This window comes from Emys orbicularis, chromosome 7 (genome assembly GCF_028017835.1).
Source record: "Emys orbicularis isolate rEmyOrb1 chromosome 7, rEmyOrb1.hap1, whole genome shotgun sequence".
NCBI classification, from domain to species: domain Eukaryota; kingdom Metazoa; phylum Chordata; order Testudines; family Emydidae; genus Emys; species Emys orbicularis.
The window spans coordinates 35,330,365-35,344,872 of record NC_088689.1 but is presented as its reverse complement, the minus strand read 5'-3'; the positions used below and the strand labels follow the sequence as shown (position 1 = coordinate 35,344,872).

The 14,508-nt window shown below is 39.2% G+C and overlaps 1 protein-coding gene across 2 annotated transcripts; it reads left to right on the top strand.

The window, feature by feature from the left end:
* The first annotated feature begins 429 nt into the window (after positions 1-429).
* Positions 430-14,307, top strand: LOC135880885 (lipase member M-like). Of its 2 annotated transcripts, XM_065407266.1 has the most exons (9): positions 430-579; positions 5,056-5,173; positions 6,068-6,266; positions 7,090-7,199; positions 8,256-8,392; positions 9,130-9,276; positions 10,409-10,480; positions 13,791-13,862; positions 14,074-14,307. In XM_065407266.1, the coding sequence occupies exons 1-9, from the start codon at positions 430-432 to the stop codon at positions 14,305-14,307; spliced, it is 1,239 nt and encodes a 412-aa protein (XP_065263338.1). The 2 variants fall into 2 exon arrangements, with proteins under 2 accessions (XP_065263338.1, XP_065263339.1); XM_065407267.1 differs by lacking the exon at positions 9,130-9,276 and having other exon boundaries at positions 472-579.
* The last annotated feature ends 201 nt before the right edge of the window (positions 14,308-14,508 follow it).

Below are 14,508 nucleotides of genomic sequence, written 5' to 3'. Positions count from 1 at the left end.
TAATGTGCCTGACTCTTGGGTGGGTGCATTACGAAGAAATGGACCCCGTCACCCCTTCCCTTAGCATAACCAAGCAGAGGCAGCTGCTAATTTGACGTAAGTAACCTACAACGAACATGCGAAACTATATCACTCCGATGGTGTGTGCTCCATGACGATGTCTACAGGGCCCTTTCTCCAAGTACTGCTCCCCTCCTGGTGTTTACTGATGCTTTCATCCAGTATTGGATGAACTTAACAGAGAATCCAGGCTGCTGCCAAGCTCCCTTTGCTTTTTGCTTCCAGTTTTTGCTGCTTGCACTGCATAAGCAATCAGAGGCTGTGCCAGGTGGCTCACTGCGGTACCAGGCACAACTTCATCTTTCAGCAATTCACCTCTCATTGGACATAGTGCCATGTCTGCATTGTATTGTACATGCAGAGAGAGCAATGTTGTTAACAGATGAATGTACTGTTTTACACAGAACCAAGATGTGGCTATTCATTACAGTGGCATATTTGTTCCAAGGAACTGTATCTTCAGAGAAACTCATAAGAATGAAGAGAGATCACGTGGATCCTGAAGCATATATGAACATTGTAAGTTATTCATTGGACTTAATGTAAAATGAATGGAATGCATTGCTGAAAGCACAGAATTGTTTACAATTGTCTGTGTTAACAGGTGCAGGTGAAATGCACTTAGCTAACATTTCACCTCTTCTCAAACACTCACTGTCATTCTGTTTTGCCAGATGTTCCTTCCTATCTACATGTATCGGAGTCCAGCTTCTGAGGGGTAGAAACTACAACAAGTTGTATTTTTCTTTACTAAAGTGGCATAGTAAAATTTCCCCTTTGAATACTGGATTGTTGCACCAGCACCAGCCTTCCAGCTGAAAAAGGCAAGCAATGAAGGTTCTGGAACTACACACTTCCTCTGCCAATATTTATGGAAGTAATTTGTGATTTTTGGATGTCTCCATTTTTGGGAGGCACTCAGCATCAGACATAGTAAAGGGGCTGATTTTCAAAAAGTGCTGAGCACCCACTCCCTGAAAATCAAGCCCCTTTAAATCACTAGTTTCTTTAACAAAATCTTGATCCTACTGCCCTGCAGTGTAAAGGCCACTAAAGAATGCTGAGTATCTGTAAAACGACCCTGCCTTCCAGCAGCAAATGTGGAACCTTAAAGCTCTGGGACAGTAGTGGTTTGAGAGCAATGAGCTGGCTCTGCTCACTTCCTGTGTGACCCTGGGCAAGTCACTGTGACATACCAGGGTCCAATCCCGGCTCATGAACAGCTGTGTCACCCTTGCCATGAAACCTTGGGTGCCATACAATGCCTTGCTGAAGTAGCTCCCACCTGGGCAGCTCACAAACAGCCTTCCAGCATGCAAGCCACACCCTGAGTGTTTGTGTGTGACTGCACTCTGCCAGCCACACTTGGATTACACGCTGGCTCTCACCAGCCTCGGTTATACTGCCGGGTGACCCCAACACCCCCCCAGTCTTAGATTTTCTCCCAGAAGTGTATGTCCCATACAGCCCAGCCCTCTTCTGGACAACACAAGTTATATTAGGTCCGTTATTTCTTTAAAATAAATAATATGTGCATCCCAAATGGAGTTTACCAGACACTTCAATTTAGACACACTGGATTAGATCAATCAATAAAACAAGTGTATTAACTACGAAGAGGGAGGTTTTAAGTGAGCACAAGTAATGAAGCATAAGAGTCAGACATGATTACAGGAAAAATAAAGATAAGACATTTACTAATACCTAACTTAACAAACTATATCAGATTCAAGCAGTTTCTCACCATGTATTTTTCAGCAGTCTTTCTGACCAAACCCTGTACGTCCAGACCCCTTCTCTGGTTCAGATTCAACATTTTCAGATGGGCACCAAGAGACAAAAAGTCTATGTGGAAGGATATACCCTGCTGCCTTTTTCTCACCTGTTTCAGCTTCCTTTCTTTCCCTTCCTGCTTGATGCCTCTGTTTACTGCTCACATGCAAATTAAGCAGAGTACACATTCCTTTGTTTAGGACAGACCTGTTTGCCAACCTCAGTTTGGGCAGAGCTGTGGGTTTTGGAAAATGCTGGAAGGGCATAATGAATGGGGTCCCGCAGGGGTCTGGGTTCTGGGTCCGGTTCTGTTCAATATCTTAATCAATGATTTAGATAATGGCATAGACAGTACACTTATAAAGTTTGCAGATGATACCAACCTGGGAGGGGTTGCAAGTGCTTTGGAGTATAGGATTAAAATTCAAAATGATCTGGACAAACTGGAGAAATGGTCTGAAGTAAATAGGATGAAATTCAATAAGGACAAATGCAAAGTACTCCATTTAGGAAGGAACAACAAGTTGCACATATACAAATTGGGAAATGACTGGGACTAGGAAGGAGTACTACAGAAAGGGATCTGGGGGCCATAGTGGACCACAAGCTACATATGATTCAACAGTTTAACACTGTTGCAAAAAAAGTGAATATCATTCTGGGATGTATTAGCAGGAGTATTGTAAGCAAGACACGAGAAGTAATTCTTCTGCTCTGCTCCGCTCTGATTAGGCCTCAACTGGAGTATTGTGTACAGTTCTGGGCGCCACATTTCAGGAAGGATGTGGACAAATTGGAGAGAGTTCAGAGAAGAGTAACAAAAATTATTAAAGGTCTAGAAAACATGACCTATAAGGGAAGATTGAAAAAATTGGGATTGTTTAGTCTGGAAAAGAGAAGACTGAGAGGGGACATGATAACAGTTTTCAAGTATGTAAAAGATTGTTACAAGGAGGAGGAAGAAAATTTGTTTTTCTTAACCTCTGAGGATAGGACAAGAAGCAAGGCTTAAATTGCAACAAGGGAGATTTAGCTTGGACAGTAGGAAAAAGTTCCTAACTGTGAGGATGGTTAAGCACTGGAATAAATTGCCTAGGGAGGTTGTGGAATCTCCATCATTGGAGATTTTTAAGAGCAGGTTAGGCAAACACCTGTCATGAATGGTCTAGATAATTAGTCCTGCCACTAGAGCACGAGACTGGACTAGATGACCTCTCAAGGTCCCTTCCAGTTCTATGATTCTATGTGTTAATAACATCATATAGGAAAATCTTATAACTTCACATACAATGTTGCCATCACATTTTACCAGGACAACAATGACCAGCAAATTGAGTTTTCAAATGATACCTTACAAGGCATATTTTGTACAAAGATTATTACAACAATTTGTAGGATGTGAATACAGGGGTATATTTAGTCACTTAACCTTTCTGAGCCATCATGTAGCCCACTGTAAAATGGAGATAACATTATATTATGGGGCTGTTGTGAGGTTTGCTTAGTTCAGAGGCAGTTTTTAACTGAAAGTTAAGGTGGTTTCATAATATTTCTATTCTAAAAAGCTGGAAATTCAGTATCAGAAAAGTTCAAAAACTGACTTTAACACTACCTGAGATCACTCCTTTTCCCCTATTCCCTTCTACCCCCTGCTTACATTTCCAACGTATTCCACATGCTCTGTCTTCTCTGGCACTCCCTAGCTGCATAATAACCAATGATTCATCATCTCACCAAGCCACCACACAGAGCCCATAGACCTAAGTCTTCTCCATCCCACCACATTTTACACTCTAAAAATGTCAGCATTTTACATCTTAAACTCATAATCATTTTACTGTTCCTGCCCTTGAAAAGTGCTCCTTGCATGAGTGAATGTCAATATCTACCTATGTTTCAAATTTTGTAGTGTTAGTTGACTTCATTGGAGACAAAGAAGGGTTATGTAACTGGCAAACATATCAAAAAGGAGCCAACTTTAAGGGGTTTTAATCACAAAAATAACTTACTCAATTTCTTTTCAATTTCCTGGAAAAGTTCTCCGATCTTCTAAAAGGTTAATTTTCAGGGAATCTTTTGAGAATGTGATCAATGTTATTGTTGCAGTTGGAGTAGCTTTAAAATGTAACTCTGGGTCCAACCTTAACTCAGACGGACTGTCACCTCTCCTTCATAAACTTCATACATATACACATAACACCATTCATCTCCTTCAATATACATTTGTACAGTATGTGAATTACACAAGCTAACTTGGCATCCTTCAAAATAGACTCTTACTGAAATGTCTAGTACTAATAGGTTTCTCAATGATTAATCCTTCTCTTTTAATCTCCATATTTTAAGTCTTTTCGAGATTTCTGTCTTTGTTTGACTAGGCAGAATTCTAGAGCTGAGGTTTAGAACATAGAATCGTAGAAGTGTAGGGCTGTAAGGGACCTCAATAAATCATCTAGTCCAGTCCCCTGCATGGAGGCAGGACTTAGTATTATCTAGGTCATTCCTCACAGGTGTTTGTCTAACCAGTTCTTAAAAACCTCCAATGATGGATGGAGTTTCCACAACCTCCCTAGGTACAGTAATTTGTTCCAGTGCTTAACTACTCTTACAGTTAGGAAGTTTTTCCTAATGTCTAATCTAAATCTCCCAGGCTGCAATTTTATCCCACTGCTTCTTGTCCTGTCCACAGTGGATAAGGAGAACAATGTATCACCCTCCTTTTTATAACAACCTTTTACATACTTTAAGACTCAGTCTTCTCTCCTCTAGACTAAACAGACACATTTTTGTCTATCTTTCCATGTAGGTCATGTTTTCTAGACTTCTAATAATTTTGGTTGCTCTCTTCTGGACTTTCTCTAATTTGTCCACCTCTTTCCCAAAGTGTGATACCCAGAACTGGACACAGTACTCCAACTGAGACCTTATCAGTGCTGAGTAGAGTGGACGAATTACTTTTCATGTCTTGCTTACAACATTCCTGCTAAAACGTTCCAGAATGTATTGTGCAGTATGAAAGAAAAGAGGGGTAGTTTTGAGGGATGTGTCATTAAAATATATTTTCTTTTTATTCTGGATACTTAATAACTAAGGGACCAGATCCTCAGCTGGATCTAGTCCACAATGTTTTCTCATCACAGAGATCCTTCCATATACATATTGTGTAGAAAATGAACACCCATAAGCCATCTGAAGCAAAAGCATTTGTGTTTTCTCTTGCAGAGCGAGCTCATTACCTATAGAGGGTACCCCAGTGAGGAGTATGAAGTGGTGACAGAAGATGGCTATATCCTTAGCATTAACAGAATCCCTTATGGAATAGAAAATCAGGGGAATACGGGTATGATTTATTTCTGTAAAGCAACGAAGACTTAAGAGGACACATTTTGAAAAACAGGTGTCTAAATTGCTTTGCCAATCTGTATATGTTTGGACTCAAGTCCTGCTTGCCTTATGTGAGTAGTCACACTGAAGTTGATGGAAATGTTTTTGTGAGTAAGGTGAGCAGAATTTGGTGCTAAATCAGTGGCATTGGAACCATTTGTATAGAGGGGGTGTTGAAAGCCATTAAACAAAACTGTAAACCCTGTATATGATGGAAACCACTTCAAGCAGGGGGTGCTCTTGCACCCGTAGTTCCAGCACCCATGTTCTAATGGTCTGGTTTTGAAAATCTGGCCTTGAATGAACCGAAGCTTGTACTCTGATCATGAGGGATTTAGCATTTGATCAGTAGAAGTCTAAAAAAAAAAAAAAAAGCTTGAAGTCTGCAATCTACCCCAAACACCCACTTTCAGGGAAGCCCAGTTTCTTCCTTGGATCTCACGGTTTGTGTTGTGGTTGCTTTTGTTCACACCCGTTTAATCTCAGTGATGAATTAACATTTTGAATAAAGAAAGCCTTTATTAAATATTCCATGCCTTTACTACTTAAATTAAGGTATTTCGAAGCTCATCTCTCAGTTCCGCCAGAACTTCTTCAGTAAAACCAGCGAGACTAGACTTTACATTCTGGTATTCCTAAGATAAACAGGAAATCAACTTTTTAAAAGTCCAGGCATTCATTATATCTCATAACAAATTGAAAAAGGGATACACACATTAAAAAAAAATCCATAGGAGTCTGCCTTTAATCCAGCACAGGACTGGGAATCACAGTTTTGAGTACTGGACAGGAGTATCGTTGTATTACCATATTAATCCAGCAGCTCAATAAAGTGCTTTTTTTCTTTCAGTTGTAAAGCCTGCTGTGTTTCTCCAACATGGATTACTAGGAGATGCTAGCAACTGGGTCACAAACCTGGCCAACAATAGCCTGGGCTTCATACTAGCAGATGCTGGCTATGACGTTTGGATGGGAAACAGCAGAGGGAACACCTGGTCTAGAAGACACCTCAATCTTTCTGTTGAGCAAGATGAGTTCTGGTCTTTCAGGTAGACTGAATTACTGAGCACTGTTGGAAATAGCATTCGGAGGGACTTGGGTTATTGTTAATGGGATATTGAAATCTTTCATTTTTATCTGTCTGCTCATCTATCTAGATTTTTATAAAGCACCCATCACTGTGGTGTCAGAGTGCATCTGGATCATTGGTTTAAACTCAATGCAGGTTGACAATGAGTGAAAATTGTTGACATCTGATGGCTTAGAAGCTGGATAATGAGCTGGCTGTGGTCTGTCCACACTGTAAAAATATTACCATAACTGGCACTAATTGGAGTCCTCATTGGCTTATTAGACACTGCTGAGTTTCAACAACAGGGTGACTCAGGAAGACTGCACTGCTTGTGTTCACACTGTACCTTCCCTGAAGGCAAACAGAAAACTTCAATCACTAGGGCTTCCAGTGCACTTTTATTTTAATGAATGTTTGAAGACTAGACTGTCGTGGTACATTATATGATCCTGTGTCTCCATGAAAGTGGTTCCATTACTGTGTAATTAATTGTTCCTTCTACATAGGAAGACTAGGCACTCATGGTTTGATCCTAAGCCCACTCTAATTAAAAGGAGTCTGTCCATTGACTTCAATGGGGTCTGGATCAATCCCTAAGGTATGAGCAGAAAGCACCTCGGAAATTAGTGAACAGTCTCTTTTACACCAGGTGCCACAAAGACCTAGGACTCAAAATAGTAGAATTATTCACAAAACAGTTTGTTTTTTCTTATCTGACAAACCTAGATTTCCTTTATCCAATGCTAACTCATCTGGGATTTAATTTATGCATGCATGTTTTTCATCCTTTCTCTTGGCAGTTTTGATGAGATGGCTAAGTTTGACCTTCCAGCAGTGCTAAACTTTATTATGCAGAAAACTGGACAAGAGCAGTTGTACTATGTTGGCTATTCACAGGGTGCCACTATAGGTATGTAATGTTACAAGGAATGCAGACTGATGTATTATGGATAGGGCCCTATCTCAGGAAATCTCATTTCCCCCCATGAAATCTGGTCTTTTGTGCGCTTTTACCCTCTACTATACAGATTTCACAGGGGAGACCAGCATTTCTCACATTGGGGGTCCTGACCCAAAAGGGAGTTGCAGGGGGCCACAAAGGGGGTCACAACGTTATTTTAGGGGGGTCATGGTATTGCCACCCTTACTTCTGCTCCTTTTTGGGTCAGGATCCCTACAATTACAACACCTTGAAATTTCAGCTGAAATCATGAAATTTATTATTTTTAAAATCCTATGACTGTGAAATTGACCAAAATGGACCATGAATTTGGTAGGGCCCTAGTTATGGAATCATGTCTGCACCGCTATACAGTAGTGTAGACTGTGTTTGGATCTCTCTAAGACCTTTTATGAGTGTCTTAAAATTCAGATGTAAAAACACTTCCTAAACTGACAGTTGTAAAATGTAGGAAACTTTAATGAAGCCAATTTTTATTTATATGAAAGATGATAAAACAAAATGAGCCAAATGTATTCCTGCTGTAACTCTAATGATTTGGACTTACATTGGAGTTTAATATGGCCCAATAGTTGCATTGGGTTCATGGGCTAAGGGGTTTTGGATCTAACTGGGGGATCAGGGCTTAAGTTAAGACAAGCAAAATGTGGAGATGGCCGCAGACAGAGGGGTTGGGTGGAGTGGAGGATAAAAACAAAGGCAATATGATGAGGCAGTTGTTTGGGAGAGCAATGCATGTATCTTCAGAACTAAATAGCATATATACGTGCGATGGAGTATCAGTGTAGGAGGAGAATGTAAGATAATAGTTTGCAAGCCTGGAGGACAGGGAGGATAGTTGAGTTTCAAATGAAATCTAGGACTTACTTACTTCAGTAATAAATCACTACTTGACTAGCTATAGGATTGCCTGCAAGTTTGAAACTGAAGGATGGAGTATGGTAAATACTGATATTTTAGTTTATGAAAGTTGCTCTAGTTAATTTCTCTCTTGAATTTTCTCAGCTTTCATAACATTTTCAACAATGCCCCAGCTGGCTAAAAGAATCAAACTGTATTTTGCCTTAGCCCCTGTAACTACAGTTAAATATGCCAGAAGCCCTGCAGTAAAACTCCTGTATCTTCCTGAAAAGTTTCTCAGGGTATGTGATACTTCTACTTAAAATATTTGATTTTCTAAATATTTATTTGACTTTTAGAATGGACGAACTGAAAACATATATTTAACTAGAAATGTATGGGTCTGTTCATGTCTGTGGTTAAAGATGTTCAGCTCTGCCCACAACACTGGGAGAATTAATTGACCTACTTACGTCTTTCTCTTACTTATGTCCAGAAATACAAAAGGAGAATATTTCATTCCACAAAGTTAAGTTCATGACTTAAAAAACATACTTACCTATATTTACAGTAACTCCAGAAGAATCGCTGTGGCTCCAGTCCTACAGACACTAAATCACATGCATAAGTGTTACGCAAGTGTAAGTAATCCCATTGATGTCAATGGGGCTACTTATTTGTGCAAAACTGCTCATGTGCATAAGTATTTGCAGGTGCAGGAGCAAAAGCAGAACTGGAGTTAACTTGAAAGTGAGTCTATCATTAAACAAGCAAAAAAATCTGAAGCACAACCACGTTGATTGGGCAATGCCTGTGCTACACCTGTTTGATGGATAAACAAATGACTTCTTTCCCACATCCCCCCCTCCTCAAGCAGTATGTAGCCAGCAGGTTAGTGGAGGGAGGAAAAATAGGGGTGTAATCATTAAGGAAGGGGAGGAAATAAAAAGGGGGAAATAGAGTATAAAGGGGGGGTGTTGAAAAAAGAAAAATGCATAGAACAATTCAGTAAGTGAGCAATACCTTTGTGTTTTTCCAGGTCTTGCTTGGCAGAAGGGAATTATTTCACCAAAGTGAATGGCTGAGAAAGCTCATTGTTTCCTTTTGTGGCCGCAGCATTTTTGCTAAGCTTTGTGGAAATGTTTTCTTCATTCTGGGAGGCTACAATGTGAATAACATAAATATGGTATGTACAACACAGCTTGGCTGTAGTTCTGTGGGGAGATTTCTAGCCCCTGTATTCAAGTTGTATTCATTTTTAACTTGAAACTCTGTGATTTGAATCTTGAAGGTCTTAGTCAGGGCCAAATCATGTCCTTCCCTGGAAAAATCCACAGGCATGGTTTGAGAGAGAGGAAAGCTCTCAGAGGGCTATATGACCGTGTTGGGGGAGAGCTTTGTCCACCTGTCAGAAATGCAGGCAGTTCAGTCCCCAGAATCCACAGATGTCCCAACACTCACAAGGGTTTAGGGAAATATGCTGGAGTTCTCTCTCACGCCCATGGTGAGAGAGAGCTGGCTGCTGCCGATGGAACTGTTGTTTATAATTGAGGTTTCACAGTGCACTGGGGCACCACAGAAAAGGTTATTAAGCCTCAGGCTGTATCCCATTTTCAGCAGATTCCCTCTAAGGTTGGAAGGGAGAGAGGAACAATGCTTGGTAGCAAACCCACCCCCCTCATCTAACTCCTCCCATCACGTGGATCCTCAGCACTGCAGAGGTCTCTCCATGGGTCCAAGAATGAAAGACATGCATGAACAGGGAGATTGACACTTAAGGATCCCTTTTTCGTTCAATTCTAGGCAAAATAATCTGCCCCTCAAGTTTTTACTTGCACTTTTTTCAAGCAAAATCCCCTTTGATTTTTGAATTAGACTTTTGCTGAATCATGGACTGTGTAACAGCTTCTTAAGGACGAGACTCAGGATTTAGCTGTATATGTTTGTGGTAGTTAGCACATTCCTGGACCATCAAGGGCTCCCCCTCATATCCCAAATCCTACCTATTAATCCCTACAAGTGTGAACTAAATAAATACTCTGTTGTCTCTTCGATAAATCTCCTGACTTATCAAAATGGTTGACTTCATATCCTTTGAGACTATAACTCCATTAAAAATTCTGCATAATGTTTTTCTGTATCCAATGCGTTGCCACATTTGAAGTACTTGGTAAGGGCTGATCCTGCCACCTTTACTCATATGGAGTACCTTACTCCATGAGTAGTTCCACTGCCATTACCAGAAGTACTCTAGTGAAAAGGTACTACTCTGTGAGAAAAGGGGTGGAACTGGTCCCTCACTGAATGTTTTCTTTCAGAGTCGTGTTAATGTATACGTAGCCCGAGCCCCAGCAGGAACATCTGTACAAAATGTAATCCACTGGAGCCAGGTACTGTTCAGCTTTTGGGCTGCAAAGTAGGTGCTAACCACTGTATGTTATACCAATTGGGTGTATTTAATATTCTCAAGTGAAGTTACAGCTAATGGGTTGGAAACTCACTTAATTTGTGGTTTACAACTGAAATCTCAACAAAAACAGTACTTTTTATTGACATTTAACAACAGGTATTGAAATTTCTCCAGGAAAGACAAGCACATTTGGAAATCAGAGGGAAGGGTAATGCGGCAAGTAGTCTTACTAATAGATATACAGTACAGCAAACGAAAAGGCTCAGGTTCTTACTTTAATTAATTACTCCTTATAACAGCTCTTATTACATCCTTTTTTCTACACAACCTATCAATTCAGAGGCAGTATTAGAACTACAGACAATAATTCTTCTAGTCAGTAGGTTTACTATCTTCCCTTGTGTGATAGCATATTCTAGGAAAAGGAAATCTTGTATGACAGGGTTGCTGAATTTTTGTTTTTGTGGTCAGTATAAGATAAGACATCCTTATACTAAGATAAGTACTCTGCCAATACTGCAGGATGGGGGACAGAGAAGGAAACACTTCCAAGTACAGTGCACTTGCAAATATGCATATACATCCGTTGCAACCACAAACACTTGAACAGGAGGGAAAATACCATAGAAACGCACCACAGCAGCTCTTCAAAAAGAGGAACCACACAAAAATGAGGAGGTTAATTAAACAGAAATTAAAAGGAACAGTCACAAGAGTGAAATCCCTGCAAACCTGCCAAACAATCAGTGGGGCCACTGAATGATTAAGGTGCTAAAGGAGTACTCAAAGAAGACAAGGCCATTGCAGAGAAGCTAAATAAAATCTTTCAATCAGTCTTCACTGCAGAGGATGTCAGGGAGCTTCCCACACCAGCCATTTTTTTAGGTGACAAATCTGAGGAACTATCACAGATTAAGGTGATAAAATTAAAAACTGATAAATTAATAATCACCAGGACCAGATGGTATTCACCCAAGAGTTTGGAAGGAATTCAAATATGAAATTGCACAATTACTAACTGTGGTATGTAACCTATTGCTTAAATCAGCCTCTGTACCAGATGACTGGAGGATAACTAATATAATTCCATTTTTTTAAAAAGGCTCCAGAGGCAATCCTGGCAATTACAGGCCAGTGAACCTAAATTCAGTACCAGGCAAATTGGTTGAAACTATAATATGTAACAGAATTATCAGACACATAGATGAACATGATTTGTAGGGGAAGAGTCAACAAGGTTTTTGTAAAGGGAAATCATGCCTCACCAATCTATTAGAATTCTTTCAGTGTGTCAACAAGCAAGTGGACAAGGGTGATCCAGCGGATATAGTGTACTTAGACTTTCAGAAAGCCTTTGACAAAGTCTCACACCAAAAGTCTTAAGCAAAGTAGGCAGTCATGGGATAAGAAGGAAGGTCCTTTCATGAATCAGTAACTGGTTAAAAGACAGAAACAAATGGTAAGAATAAATTGTCAGTTTTCACAATGGAGAGAAGTAAATAGTAGGGTCCCCCAAGGATCTATACTGGGATGAGTGCTGTTCAATATATTCATAAATGATTTGGAAAAAGGGGTAAACAGTGAGGTAGCAAAGTTTGCAGATACAAAATTACTCAAGATAGTTAAATCCAAAGCAGACTGCAAAGTGTTACAAAGGGGTGGCAAAATACATGTTTTGGATGTGTAAGCATTTGGGAAATTTGTCCTGATTATACTTTTTATTAGGGCTGTCGATTAATCACAGTTAACTCATGTGATTAACTCAAAAATATTAATTGTGACTAAAAAAATTAGTCATGATTAATCACAGTTTCAATCGCACTGTTAATAGAATATCAATTGAAATTCATTAAATATTTTGGATGTTTTTCAATTGAAATTCATTAAATACATTTTCAAATATATCTATTTCAATTACAACACAGAATACGAAGTGTACGAAGTGCTCACTTTACATTATTATTTTTGATTACAAATATTTGTACTGTAAAAATGATAAAAGAAATAGTATTTTTCAATTCACCTCATACAACTAGTGCAATTGGTCCACACTGGTTTGGATCGTTATTGAGTAGAACCTGTCATCAGCATGGACACATGTCCTCTGGAACAGTGGTTGAAGCATGAAGGGACATATGAATCTTTAGCGCATCTGGCACGTAAATATCTTGCAATGCTGGCTACAACAGTGCCATAAGAACGCCTGTTCTCACTTTCAGGTGACATTGTAAATAAGAAGCAGGCAGCATTATCTCCTGCAAATGTAAACAAACTTGTTTGTCTACGCAATTGGTTGAACAAGAAGTAGGAGTGAATGGACTTGTAGGCTCTAAAGTTTTACATTGTTTTATTTTTGAATGCAGTTATATTTTGTACATAAATCTACATTTGTAAATTCAACTTTCATGATAACGAGATTGCACTACTGTACTTGTATTAGGTGAATTGCAAAATACTATTTCTTTAGTTTTTTACAGTGCAGATATTTGTAATCAGAAATAAATATCAAGTGAGCACTGTACATTTTGTATTCTGTATTGTAACTGAAATAATATATTTGAAAATTTAGAAAACATCCAAAAATATTTAAATAAATGGTATTCTATTATTGTTTAACAGCACGATTAATAGTGATTAATTTTTTTAATTGCTTGACAGCCCTACTTTTTATGTGTGTGACCTGTATCTGTAAAGAAATAAATACAGATTCAGAGCTTCCAAAGCCAGAGGATCCATTGTGGTCATCTAGTCTGACCTCCTGTATAACATAGGCCATAGAATTTCCCCAAATAATTCCTTTTGAACTAGAGCATATATTTTAATCTTTTATAGAGGCTCAAGGGGGAAAAAATGAAATGGGGAACACTGCAAATGATTTCATTCTATACTAGTGTCTGTCTACCAGTTGGCAAATATGACAGGTACTGTAATTTGGTCTCCCAAGCCCAGTTAGTCCTTATTACTATTTATTATTTGTATTACCAAAGTGCTTAGGAGCCCTACTCGTGGACCAGGACCCCATTGTGCTGACAAGGTTACCAACTATTGGTAATTTCTTGGACGCTGACAGAGACACCTATCCACTTGTCTCTGAGACCCCTAACTAATTTAGTGTAGGCTTCCACATAGCCTTGAAATGGGATTAAGTTTAATTGCTGTCAGCATAGTGTAAGGTTGAATCCAACCAAAGGCTTTGAGGTGAAAGATTCCATGACTTACTTTTTATCCCCTGATCAACTGATTTGTATATTACAATTGTAACTTTTTATCTCTCTTGCTTTTCATATAAGATACTTAATTCAGGGGAATTCCAAGCTTATAACTGGCGCAGTCAAACCAAGAATATGGCGAAATTTGGTCAGGTAGGATTATGATTTTTTTGTGTAACAGTGCCATCATCTTTGGAAAAATAAAACAATTGGGAAGAGAGCCCAGGAGTGGGGGGAGTAAGGGGCATTTTTCTTCCTGGTTTTGATTGAGGAGCAGCTTCTCTCATCATTTACTGAATGGATGTGTGTAAAATTTGCTGTGACTTCACAGGCTTTCATTTCTACACTATTCACTGTTTTCCAGACCACCCCTCCTTTATACAAGATAAAAGATATGACAGTGCCAACTGCAATATGGACTGGTGGACAAGACTTGCTTGCAGACTTAAAGGATGCTAATGTTTTACGCCCTCAAATTATTAATCTTGTTCATTACAAAAACATTCCTGAATGGGCACATCTGGATTTCATCTGGGGGCTGGATGCGCCGCTGCGCATGTACAATGAAATCATTGACCTAATGGAGAAGCATCCATAAACCACACAAAGTAGCCATGCTTTAGGTTAATGATGGATTCTCTGATGAAGCTTGTTTTCTCTGTGTATGGAAAGAGGCCTATTTTCCTTTTTATAAAAAAGTTAACCCTCTACTGACTCCATTATTTACTATGATTGGCTGTATTTTCACTACATTTGTTGTTGTCATATTTTCTATCCTGCTGGTGATTTTCAGTAACTA